General features: G+C 51.0%; 1 protein-coding gene across 5 annotated transcripts in view; it reads right to left on the bottom strand.

Annotated features, from left to right (window-relative positions):
* CAPZB (capping actin protein of muscle Z-line subunit beta) overlaps positions 1-12,346 on the bottom strand; it is a 133,179-nt gene that overhangs the window by 29,504 nt on the left and 91,329 nt on the right. For all 5 annotated transcript variants that reach the window (XR_013993816.1, XM_081056543.1, XM_081056544.1 and 2 more), the window contains exon 4: positions 7,533-7,646. Coding sequence is in view for 4 of the 5 variants with exons in the window: in XM_081056543.1 (XP_080912669.1) it covers positions 7,533-7,646 (114 nt within the window). In the remaining variant the exon portion in view is untranslated. The remainder of the gene's footprint in view (positions 1-7,532; positions 7,647-12,346) is intronic.

The following is a 12,346-nucleotide window of genomic DNA, read 5'->3' as shown; positions in this document are numbered from 1 at the left end:
TTATGGTAAAATAAGACCGGGCCTTATATCAATTTTTGCTCCAAAAGACGTATTAGAGCTGATAGTCCGGCTAGGTCTTAATTTCAGGGAAACAGGATTAACGTGAGGTCTCACCATGGGCTGGTGGCAGAGCTCCGACCAGAACCCACAGCTTTCTAATGTGGCCGGTAGCGTCATACAGCCAGCTTCGTCACCACGTCCATACCCAGACGACCACATGCACACTCATAAATGCACAGACTATGAGATATCCGTAAGCTAACTGCTGCAAAGTTAGAATCTCCTGTTCTACTGACAGCCTTAAGGTCATCAACTGGACACACGAGTCTGTGCAAGGGGAGCCAGCCCCTCAGCCCCTCAGATGGGCAGTGGTTCCTCGCAAACAGAGGCTCCAAACGTTTACTTACCTGCCGCACGCCAGTCAGCGTCAAATCCAGGTCTCTTTCAAAGCGCAAACCACTCCATTCCGCAGCCCAGCCCGGACGCAGTGTGGGGCATCAGAGACTTCTGATGGAGGTGTCTGCGCTTCCTGCCTGGGCACGCCCACCCATCATCAGTTACCTACTTCCCAGACTTCTGGTACCTCCATTTCTTTGAAAAACCGTGTGCTACCTTCTACAATTCCCACCAGGACGGACACACTACAATTCCCCAGGCCCAGGATTCCTGTCCACGGAAGGCACAGCTCTTAGGAGCCCAGGGCCCAAGGTCTGAAGGCAGCTGGGAACATGGACTTTCAGGGACTCAGGACACCAAGGGGACAGACTTTTTATACACATGAATAGGGATGTCCTGCCCCTCCTGGGCCAGTGTTGCTCAAATGTCAAATGACTGAGGGATGGAGAATGGCAGGAGTGGAAACAAGCACAATTCTAACATAGCCCCAGGAAGGAGAGAGGAGGCAGGGGCCAGGGGAAGGCCCATTGACTAAGCACCCTGATGTTCCCAGGGTGGCTTCTGGGCTTCTGGGACTGCCACGGGGTGCCAGCCTTGTCTCACTCTGTAAAACTTCCTCCAGACAAGAAGGGTTGATCAGAAAAGCTAATTAAAGCGTTTGAAGATTATCTCAGACCCAAAGCAAGGAAGAACACAATATGCCTCCCCGCCCTGCTCCTCAACCCCCTCCCGCTCCCTCCCCACAACTCTGGCCTTCATTAAGCTTTGATTTCAATCAATTGCACACCCACTAAAATTAACTTATAAGGCCAATAAATTGCAACCGCATGTTTGAAGGTATTATCTGCTGCAAGCCAAGAGCCAAAGATCGCAGAGCACAGGGCATGATGTCTGGCACAGATGGGAATAATCATCTTTGGAAGAAAGCAGTGCCAGCCCCTTCGGTCAGAACATCTGGTCTCGGCAGAACCTGGGCCGACAGAGGCAACGGCGAGACGCGACGTGGAAGCCAGAACAGGGAAGCCTCCCGTCTTCCCTGGGAACCTGAAAAATCAAAGCGCTGATCTTGGGGTTCGAGGCAGCCAACTGGTGCCTCACACAAGTGAGACATTTCTCCGGAGGCTCCAAGTACCTACCCTCCACCGCTAAGCCTCTCAAAGAAAGCTGGATCCCTTAGGCCAAGTGATGATGTTTTGTGAATGAGCTATCCCAGGTTTGGGCCTAAAAAAGCAGTCAACTCTGCTGAGAAAGACGTGACCCCCTGAGCTGGCCGCCCAAGAGTGTGCCCTTCCTGCTACCTTTTCCCACTCCCCTGGACTGAGCCAGGCTGGTGAATTCGAGCTGGAAAACCATCATGGGGCTTGGGAGAGAAGAATGAGAGTAGTCTAGATGTTGGCGACCAGGGTGGGAGGGCGTGGGGGAGGGAAGTGATGAAATTCAAGATGACTTCAGAGCAGATAATGACCTCAGCCAGCACTCCAGCAAAATATGCTTGTCATCTCCTAAGCGTTCTCAGCAAACTGACTATTTTAATCTAAAAAACAGGGCTGTCTGGGTAGTGCTAACAGTTGCTTGATAGTTATTCCAGGGGAGAGTTACTACCATGGGCCCTTTCTGCCACTGATGATGGCAAACAAAAACAACTGATAAATGTGGGAGGGGCCTAGAGAGTGGGTGGTAAGGATGTAGCAGGGAGCTCTGAGCAGTAGGGTAAATAAGGAATTGAATGGCTTCAAAGGGATCCTGCAGGACACACAGGTCGTCTCCCTGAGCCCCAGGGCCCCTACTCGCCTCTTGCCCATCTTGGGGAGAATCCCACTCCCAACTGCTGGCACATTTACTCCATAATGGAGAAATGCTGTGTGCAGGCATGCTGTGTACAGCCATCCCCACAGGAGTTACAAGCCAGAGGGCCTGCTAGTAAGTGAACGCATCCCTGGCCCTGCTCCCTCAGGGCCCTGGCCCTGCTCCCTCCTGACCATACCAACTCCATGGCTGATGATTAATTCCAATTCCCTGCAAAGTCAAAGCCTTTACAGACCCGGGAGGCAGCGGGGCCCAGAGCCCAGGACAGGATCGAAGGCATTCGTTCCCTCAGGATGCTCATGGCAGAGAGAAGCCTCTGGTGGGACAGCGAGCATTCTAGGGGGCAATGAGCACCCTCTCCCTGGAAAGGCCTGGTGCAGCTGCAGCAGGACGCCTGGCCTGCATATTTCAGCTCTAAGTTTCTGCGTGCTCACTGATGTCTTCTTCCTTTCATCTTCTTAAGGAGAACATCCAGAGAAAGACAATGGACCCACGAGACGCAGGAACAAAGAGAACCGGACGCTGTGGCACCACTGTGCACACACATACTGCTGGTGGTGGCAGGAGCTATCTGCTTATTAGCCGGATGACAAAAATCCCAAATTCAGTCTGAAGGCATAAGTGGTGGTGGTGGTGGCGTGTGTGTGTGTGTGTGTGTGGGGGGGCGGGGGTAGCAGGAGAGCACCGCAGGCCTCTGCCTGGGTGAGCTGAGTTCGATGCCGCCCTCCCAGGATACAGGGACGTCCTTCCCTCTTGGGAGTCCACAGGACTGGACGCCCCTGAAGGCCCCTTACAGGACAGCACTTACCACAGGAGGACTCTGAGCCCAGATGTGGCCAGAATCTGGTATCGGAGCGGGTGAGAAAAGGCCAGAGTACAAGCCAAACTCAGTCCTAACTACAATCCAACAGGATCCAAGAGTTCAGAAACATCTGGATTGTCAGGAATTAAAGACCCAATAAGAATGGGGAACATATCTGCTCTTCATATTCTTCAAGCCCCCTGGGGTGCAGGCTGAGCTCCAGTTTAGAGTGGGGCACCCCAGAAATGGCACCTACTCTCATGGTGTCCTGCTCTCACGGTGGCACTTTATCAGTCCCTCCAATTCCTTTCTGGCGGGGTGGGTCTGCCTGAGGCTCTGGGCTCCTGTCACCAGGCCCAGGACACAGGCCATCTTCTGGCCCCTCAAGGAGTAACTCAGTGACTGTAGCCAACAGACCTTTGCCTTAACCCCCTTGCCAACCTGAGAGGAAAATAGATGGACAAATTCATGTGGTTTCATTCCCTGGGGTGACAACAAATGAGTTTTCCTATGGGAATGGGATGAGTCTTTCCAACGGGAGTGGGAGGGACGCAGGATAGAGAAGGCCGACCCTTCAGCCATGGAGCAATCTGGTCCCTAGAAAACCCAGAGTAACCACAGGCCGGTGCTGCTCAAAGCAGAGACAAGGCCTCCCCGCCACTGGCTGACTTCCATCTGCTCCAAAACCATGGGGAAAAGAGCTCCCGCTCCAGGCCCCACCGCGGCCACCAACGTGACCACCACCAACTCACAGCCCAGAACTGGTCTGGCTCATCATGTGTGGTCCAGCTGAGAAAATGTTCCTCACACTTGGTCTCAGGAGACAGTGTTTCTAGTCCACTCTGCTAACACTGGGTGGTTTAAACCGATGCCCCTGGTCCCCAATGACAGCTCTGACCACCATCTCTCCAGTGGCCTGTGGGTGCTGTCACTCCCTCCCTCTGCTGGGGGTGCCCCCCGGAGGCCATGTCCTCTTGTCCTCCCCCCGGGAAGGGCTCACTGACGCTGCTGACAGAAGAGCATCCTCTGGGCTACGGTTCCACCGTCATCAACTGTCATTATCACCCCTCTCAACCCCCCCAGAAGGTCAGCTCACCTTCAGAGGAGAGTGTAGGCACACGAAAACACGGGTCATTAAGGCTCAAAAGCCACCCAAAAGGTGGACATTTGCCCAAGGAGGGGTCGCCTCTTCAGAGTCAGACCCAGGAGTGGCTCCCAGCTCGGGCTGTTTTCTAGTGGTGAATCACCGAGAGGCGGTTTCAGGTCTGATAACTGAGCTAACTCCCATTTACCCTCCAGGGTTACTGCAAGGATTAGGGGTTACTTTGAAGTGTTTTTTAAATGATAATGGGGAAATGCTCACGATACTAGGCCAGTCAAGATCCTACAGAGGGCATATACCTAAGACTGACCACGTGTCACACTGTACAGGAGGCGGTCTCCTAATTATGACTTGTCAACTTTAAGGATGGTGTGAAAGCAATACACATTCAGTAGAAATCGAACTTCGAGGTTTTTTCCCTGGGCTAGCGGCACATGCAGGACGCGCCCTCGTGACGCTGGCAGCAGCAAGGAGCCCTAGCTTCCAGTCGGTCCAGGGGTCCCCAGGGGAAACACTTGAGACTCTACAGTCTACACTATACACTGACGATGTTCTGTGGACACTTTCACATATCCCGTCATGTCTACAAAACCCCCATCTGGGTCCCCTGCTTCGGGTGAGAAGAGGAAGGCGACTACTCTTGAGATGAAACTCCAGATAAGTGCCCAACTGGAGGCCACTGTAAGTGTCCTGAGCGTGTTTCAGGAAGGCTAGGCCGCGCTGTGGTGTGCGATAGGCGCGTAAACGCACTTTTCACTTACGACACTGTTCATCGGGACATAATCCCACTGGAAGCCGAGAAGCGTCTGTATATGAACCAGGGGGACGGGATGGAGGAAAAAGGGAGGAAAAGTCAAAGACGCCACTGGCTCTTCCCCAAGCCTGGCCCAAAAGGGCAGGACAAAGCAACATGTCTACAATCACCTTATTCAAGACATCACAACCCAAATGTTTAAGTCTGTAAGAAACCACAAACACCCTTGTTCTGATTCTTGGAAAATCCAAGAGCCACCCTGCCTTGGAGACGCCTGCACAGCGGCACCCGGCTCCGCCTGGACGGCTCTGTCCACCCCACATGGGCGGCCCCTTCTGGGCATCACACGTCAGCTCCAACGTCACCTCCTGTGGAGGGCCTTCCAGCTGCTCTCCTTACGGCAGTGCGTCCCTGCCTAGGCCCGTCACACATCATGGCACTTGCTCACAGGCTGCTGTTTGTCTTTCCACAATGGACGGACGCGCCATGAGGGCAAGGACTTGGTCTGCCACGTTCAAGTCTGTGCTCCCAGCACTCACCAAGCACGCGGGCCACAGCCAACACTCAAATGTCAGTCGAGTAAATGAATACATTCTGGACTCGAGCTGGACGAGGATGGCTTTATATCCCAGTTCCAGCGCCGACTGGCTGCGTGAACTTGGGCAAGTTATTTCACCGCTTTGAACCTGTCAACTTATTTGTTAAACGAGGGGACTCCTCTCTCCCAGGCTGTTTGGAAGATTAAATGAAACAAAGGAGATCCTGTGGCAGTTAACACAGCGCTTGCACAATCGCGGTTGGTGATGCTGTTATCGTCACTGCTGTTTTATTATCAAATCTTCACGACCACATAAAACTGATTCCACTTGGAGATTCGTGATAGCTGGACTGGCTTCTTGCCACGTGGCTGGGTACAAGGAGACAGTGCAAAACAACTACAAGTAAACTAGGAGACATCAGTGAGTCAACGTCTCACCATCAGGCAGAAGGAGCTCTTCCACAACAGGCCCGAGTCCTAGATGTGAGAGCTCTTTAAACACTAAAATTTATTTTTAACTGTGAAAATCAGTCATTTGTGGAAACTTCAGGCAAATATGTGGATTTAAATCTTAGCTTTAAACCTCTATTTTCCTGTGGCCTAGGGTGAGCCATTTAGCCTCTCAGAGCTTTAGTCTCCTCATCTGTAAAAAAGGGACAAAACCCCCAGAGGTTCTCCTAAGGATCAAAGACGATGCAGATAAAATACTGGCACGTGACAGATACTGAAGACAAAGCTGATTACACAGGGATGTATTCAGAGGGAATGAAATGGCCACTGGTTCGTGGCTGTGCTTTTGAAGTTCACTCATCTGCTTAAATGTGGTGGGGTTGTTTGTGTATTAGACTGAGGTGTCACTTTTCCTCCCGCACCAACTTCTAAAAGAAATTCTTGATTAAACGCATTGTATGAAATCTGCTATGAACTGGAAGACCATCCACCTGTCTGCAAAGTGGAGACCCGAAACTCTCTCGCCAGGTGAAAACTGCACAGCTTTCTATACCAGCATCGGTTTCAGCCGTTTAGATGCTTCTTCTCAGTTGCATTTTCTTGCCTATATCCTAGATCAGGGCAGGCAAACTACAAACTGAGGGCCAAATCCCATCTACTTCAAAGCTCAAGTGGTGGTTTTTACACTTTTAAAGGGAAATAAAGCAAGCAAGCAAATAACAAGTGACAGAGACTTATGTAGCCTACAAAGCTGAATGTTTTTACTATCTGGTCCTTTATAGAAAAGTTTGCCCACCCCTCTCCTAGATGACTGGCTTGAATTAGTACTGAGGTAGTACTGCATGTTTACAGTTTTGCTATATTTTCAGTAATAGAACTTAATCTAAAATGAGAGTCTGTTGATTAAAAAAGAACACTGCAGAGGATAAACTTCTGTGGAGCCTCTCCTTGCAAAGCTGACTGATTAAGTGGCTACTCTCTTTGGTGGTGTGGTGGTGTAGGAGGCAGGATTGGATGGCAGCAGAAGGGCGAGGTGGGAGCCTAAGCAGAGCCAGCAAAAACACCTTTCAAGGCAGGGGCTGAGGCCCCAAACAACTCAGGAGTCAGCAAAATGTCAGCTTCCAGTGTTAAGGACCACAACTCGTCCTGCCCTAGTGACTGGTCTGGAAGCAGGGACCCCCGGCACCAGTTAAGATCTGGGTCAGACATGCAGTATGGAAAAAAACAGAGGCCTCTGGAAATAGACAGACTTGGGTCAGATTCCTGGCTCTGCCTCTTCTTGCCTTGGACAAACACCTTAATCTATCTGAGCCTTAGTTTCTTCATCTGAAAAATGGGAACTAAAACAGCCGTCACGTTTGGAAGGATTTGAGACGATGTGTAGGGAGTATCTGGCACTGTCTTACAGTACACGCTGTCCCAGTGGTACCCGCTAGCATGAGCCTTGACGGGGAGGAACGCACAGGTAAGTCTGTCTATGGCAGCACTCTATCTCCGAGTCATTTCCTAACCGACCCATTTAGAGCACTAGTGCCCAGCATCCTGCTCCAGGGGCGGAGAATCTTAATTAGCTGGGCGAGCCAGGTAACAGGTTCACGGGAGATTTACGGGCCAGGCCCCGCGCACATCTGATGTACTTATCAAAACCACGAGCGCTAAAGTGCCAGGGGAGCACGTAACTCACAGGTCTCGATACTGGTCAAATGCGTTGTTGGCTTCCACTTCCAGCTTTCTCAGTCGAGCAGAAGGCATGGCCCCGTCTTCCAAAGGAGGGTCATACTTGTTACTCCATGGTGACCTGGAGGGGAGGAATGGGAAGCAGGTAAGACGAGTCATTTCGGGGAGGCATAGCCTGTGAGCGATCTGAAATTTCAGAGAAAAAGTCACTATCCATAGCAGAGATTTTCCCAGGCCCTGGCAACAAACATGGCTTTCTTGAGGTTTGCAGAGCAAGGAGTCAGCAGCGGGCAGATTTGGACATGACCCCGTGCTCCACCTTTCCCCAGCTGGGTACTTTCCAGCAAGTGTCTGTTTTGTAAAATGAGGCTACTACTTGCTACCCATAGGACTGTTGCACGGAGCAAAGGAGAAAACACAAGCGCCTACACCAGAGCCTGACATACAGTGAGTGTTCAACAAATGGGAGTTCTTTCTTACCACTTGTCTAGTTTTCCTTTGTTTTCACCACTGTGATAGATGCCCCTCTCTCCTTCCTGACCAGCTGCCAGCTCCCGGTACACAGTTACTGCAAAGACTCTCTTACCCAATTAAGGATTAAGAAGAGAGCTGTCGCCCCACAGGGGATGTTGATTACACATAAGAAAACCTGAGCGGTCAAGTTCTCCACGTGCACACAGGACAGCTTTCCCAACATTCAAGGGCCAGACACATATCTAAAGACTGTAGAGTAATGAGAACCAGCCTCTCTTTTGCCAGGCCGAAGACTTGCTGCATTTTAAAAAATGTATCTTGCCACTTCAGGAAAGCATTTAATCACAGAAAGTACTGGAAAGGGAACTATCTACTCATTAAATCCTGCAGATGGAGTTCACAAAGCTGGGGGTTTACAGAAAGAGAATTAAAAAGGTGAGAGAGGAATGGAAAGGAGAAGACAATATGAAATTGGCACAAAGCCCTTTACACACTTGGGCATAAACACCTCGTGTGTCCACGGTGAGAAACCCACACTGTCTCTTCTGTTTCTGCTGCTGACAGCAAATCTCCCATACTGAGGACTCAAAGGAACCTTTTGATTCTAGATGGATGTTAAGGAAAAAAAGATATTATTGTCTTCTGAACCCCAGTTCTAACAAATTCTGTGCACAAACACCTTTCTTCTTGGTAACCGGTGCCCAACCAAGCACATACGTCAGCAAGCAGGGGAGGCCTCCCCCTTCCCGAGCACGGGCTGACGTGTCTGGTTGATCCCTCCAAACAGTGCAGCCCGATGGAACTTTCCAGGACAATGGACAGGTTCTACATCTGCGCCGTCCAAAATGGCAGCAGACACTAGCTTTACACGGCTATTGAGTGCTCGTGGCTAGTGGAACTCGAGGGGCTGAAATTTAATTTGAACTCTAGAACCTAAGCTCCAAGAGGCCAAGAGTCTTTCTGTTCTGTCTTGTTCTCCACCTAGAACAGTGCCTGGCTCTCAACGACATGCTCATTCAAAAAAAGTGTTGTTCAAAGAATAAATCGGTACTTGTACTCCCCCACCCCCTTCCCTGCCCCCGCTCTCCCGTACAGACGAGGATTCTTACAGCTGGCACGTTCCTGCCTTTCCCTCACCCTACCCGGTAAGAGAACTTTGAGAAGAACGCCTGAGCTGCTAGCTTCCTGCCTGAGTACCTAGCGCAGTCTGTGTGCTTTCAGGGCTGGTGACCTGGACACAGGGTGGGGAAGAACGGACCCCCAGGAATTCTGTCTGCTAGTCCTCCAAACAGAGATGGAATCAAGGTGAAGAACTTTCTGCTTTGTCTGCTGAGGCCTCTCCCCAGATCCAGAGAAAGAGATGCACTTCAGAGCACGGTCGCCTCCATTATTTGTAAACCAGGCCTGATACACCTCCACTCGCCAGCAGAGGTGGCAAAGACGCTGAGGGCAAGAACAGGAACTCCCCTTTCCCCTGCGTGCTCCCCGAGAGTCTCACAGCATACACAGCCACCGCTGCCTTCCTGTGGGCCTGGAAGACCTGCCCCAAACGGCTTTCATTTAAAGGCGACCTGATTAGACACAAGAGCCCATCTCTCTTGCAGAATGGGGGTCTGGAATTTTAAAGAAGCCTGTAACTCACATTTCTCCTGGCTCACAGCCGTTAGTCCTGGAGCCGGGGTAATTGTAGCTGGGGGAAAAATCATAACATTACCCAGAATATTCTTAGTGGAAGGGGCACTCAGAACACATTTAAGAGCTTAAATGGAGGCCATTTGAAAAAAGACAGATGGACAGGAACACTTAGATTTCAAAAGTCAGGCCTTTCATTTCCCTCAGAGAATGCTTTTTGTTTCAGCTAACAGGTTTCAAACAGCGCTGCTGGCAACAGTCACACCATAAGGATCTTATTTAAGCAAATGATCAAACACAGTTAGGATGGAAATGTGTGGAGAAAATCAGAAGACCTTGAAGTTTTATATCGAGAAGGGAAAGGGGAAGAACAGTCCTGTGCCCTGACACCCCAGACCCCTCTGGGTGCCTGCGGAATGCGGGTGTGAGCCAGCAGGGTGACCTGGAGGGGCAGCAGGTACCAAGTCCCTGGGGGAGCCCAGCGTTGGCGTGGATGTGCAAATGATCCCAGCCTCCCGAACAAGCTGCTGGGGAATAGCTGCCTCGGGCAGCAAGCTGGAGTTTTCAGGTGGGAAAAAGAAACCTAATGACTACGTTGGTTAAGCAAGACTCGGCTAAAGGATCTCCTCTTCCCGGAAGGCTGAGCTGAACCCTGGCCTGAAGAGGCTGTGTGTCCTACTGCGATGTGTCCCCTGGTCCCTCTCTCTTGAGGGTCTGGTCCCTTCCTAGGAGGCTCCCAGTGAGGACTGGGTCCTATGCCCACGATGTAGGCAGGGACTGGACCTTCAGAGCGGAACCCGCTCCTCACGGCAGCCTCCCCTCCATGCTGAGCACTCCCACACCTGTGTCTCCCTCTCCACCCGGCCTCTAGACTATCCACCACCCACTAGACATCTCCACGTTCACCTCATGGGCACCTTGAGCTGAAAAGGGTCCCAAACCAACAACTGCTAGAGTCTTCCTCACCCCAATAAACAGTGACACCGTCTTCCAGCTGCTCAGGCCCAACACCCTGCAACAGCCCTTCACGCTCCATCTACCTGCAAATGCTGCTGCCTCTACTCGTAAAACATACCTCAAATCTGACTACTCTTCTAGTCCCTGGTCTGGCCCGGATCAGGCCTAAGTACATTCTCTACCTAACTTCTATTTGAAGCTAGAAAAGGGAATTGATTATAAAACAATTGTCTAGTTTCTTCAAAAGTCAGTATTAATTAAACCTTTGTAGTTTAACACCAAGGTCTGTGCTATTCTGCACTTCACTTGTGCCCTTTAATTCCCCCAATAACCAAGTGCCATGTCCCATCACCCTCCCGCTGGCCAATCTGCCCCAGCCACACCTCTGACCTCTGACCTCTGCTCCCAGCCTTGCCCGCCCCTCACACCGTCTTCTCCCACTCTGGCCTTGATCCTGACCAGCTCAGCTCCACCCAGGGTCGGCACACCCTGAGCATGCGTCTCTCGGACCTGAGTCGGCCTGGGCCTCGTCACCCTTACCTCTTATTTCAAACGTTACCGCTCACAGCTGTCTAGCCAGCCCGTCTCTCCCTTGACCTGTTCATTTTGTTCACTTTTCAGGCCGTATTATTTATGCATTTGCTTACTACCAGCTTGCTCGCCAGATATAAGTTCCATACAAGAGCGATTTGGAATAGCGTCTGGCACATGCAGTACATGCTTAGAGCGAGATGTTGTTGAGCATGCTGTTGAAAGAATGAATACTATGATTTCCATTTTCTATGTGAGAAAACGAAAGATAACAAGTAATCTGTCAAGAGTCTCCACTGCTACAGGGAGCAGCGGTGATTTGCTGCTTGGGAGCCCATGTTGACTGACTTCAGATAGTTTTTCTGCTCCACTTCTCTGACCCTGACACTCCACTCCCCAAAAAAGAGCATTAGACTGAAGTTTCCAGATTCAGCCCGGGTTCTGTGGGCTCTAAATAAACCTAGAGCGGATTGTTCCCCCACCATTCTTCAAGGCACTGACTATAGCAATCCGTCACAGAAATACCAGACTGGTTTAGGGATTCCCACCCTTTTTTAGTAGGGAGAACTCCTAGATACCCTTAAAAACCTAGTTCAGACATCACCTCCCCCAGGAAGCCCTCCTGGAGTCAACCATGGTCTCTTCTATGCCACCGTCAAACCCTGAATAAGCCTGACACTGGCTGCATGAATCACATCATACATCTCCTGTTTAGACCAGTGATCACTCCTAGCCCTCAGCACGGTGATGGAAAGAGAAAGCAGAGTTGCATATTTGCACGACAATTTGCATATTTGCTGCATGCCAGTGCTCCTTAACCACACAGGCCCTCCATGTGCTCAGGGTCCCCATCACGTCTACATCTTGTACCCTGCCCTTTACAGGACTTGATGAGTCATAATGAAACAGCTCACTGTCTTGGAACAACATCCCTGTCCTATTAGACTGTCAGCTCCGCCAGTGCAGGGCCTTCTGTTCACTGCTGAATTGCCAATGCTCATTGGAGGCAACTCCACAACACCTACTGGTTGGCCACATAGAAGGATGGATGGAAGGAATGGAGGGAAGAAGGGAGGGAGAGAGGGAGGAAGGACTAGTAGAAAGACAAATGTAAAGAAGGCAGATGGGCTGTCAGCCTGTCAAAAAGTTCCGTGGTTCTGCTGCTGCCACGGCAGGTGGTCTGACTGCCCGGGGTAAGGCTGGCAGGCCTGCAGCTCTCTTGGGGCA

This window comes from Rhinolophus hipposideros (genome assembly GCF_964194185.1).
Source record: "Rhinolophus hipposideros genome assembly, chromosome: 8".
NCBI lineage: Eukaryota > Metazoa > Chordata > Mammalia > Chiroptera > Rhinolophidae > Rhinolophus > Rhinolophus hipposideros.
The sequence above is the reverse complement of the archived record's forward strand: the minus strand, read 5'-3'. Positions and strand labels throughout refer to the sequence as shown.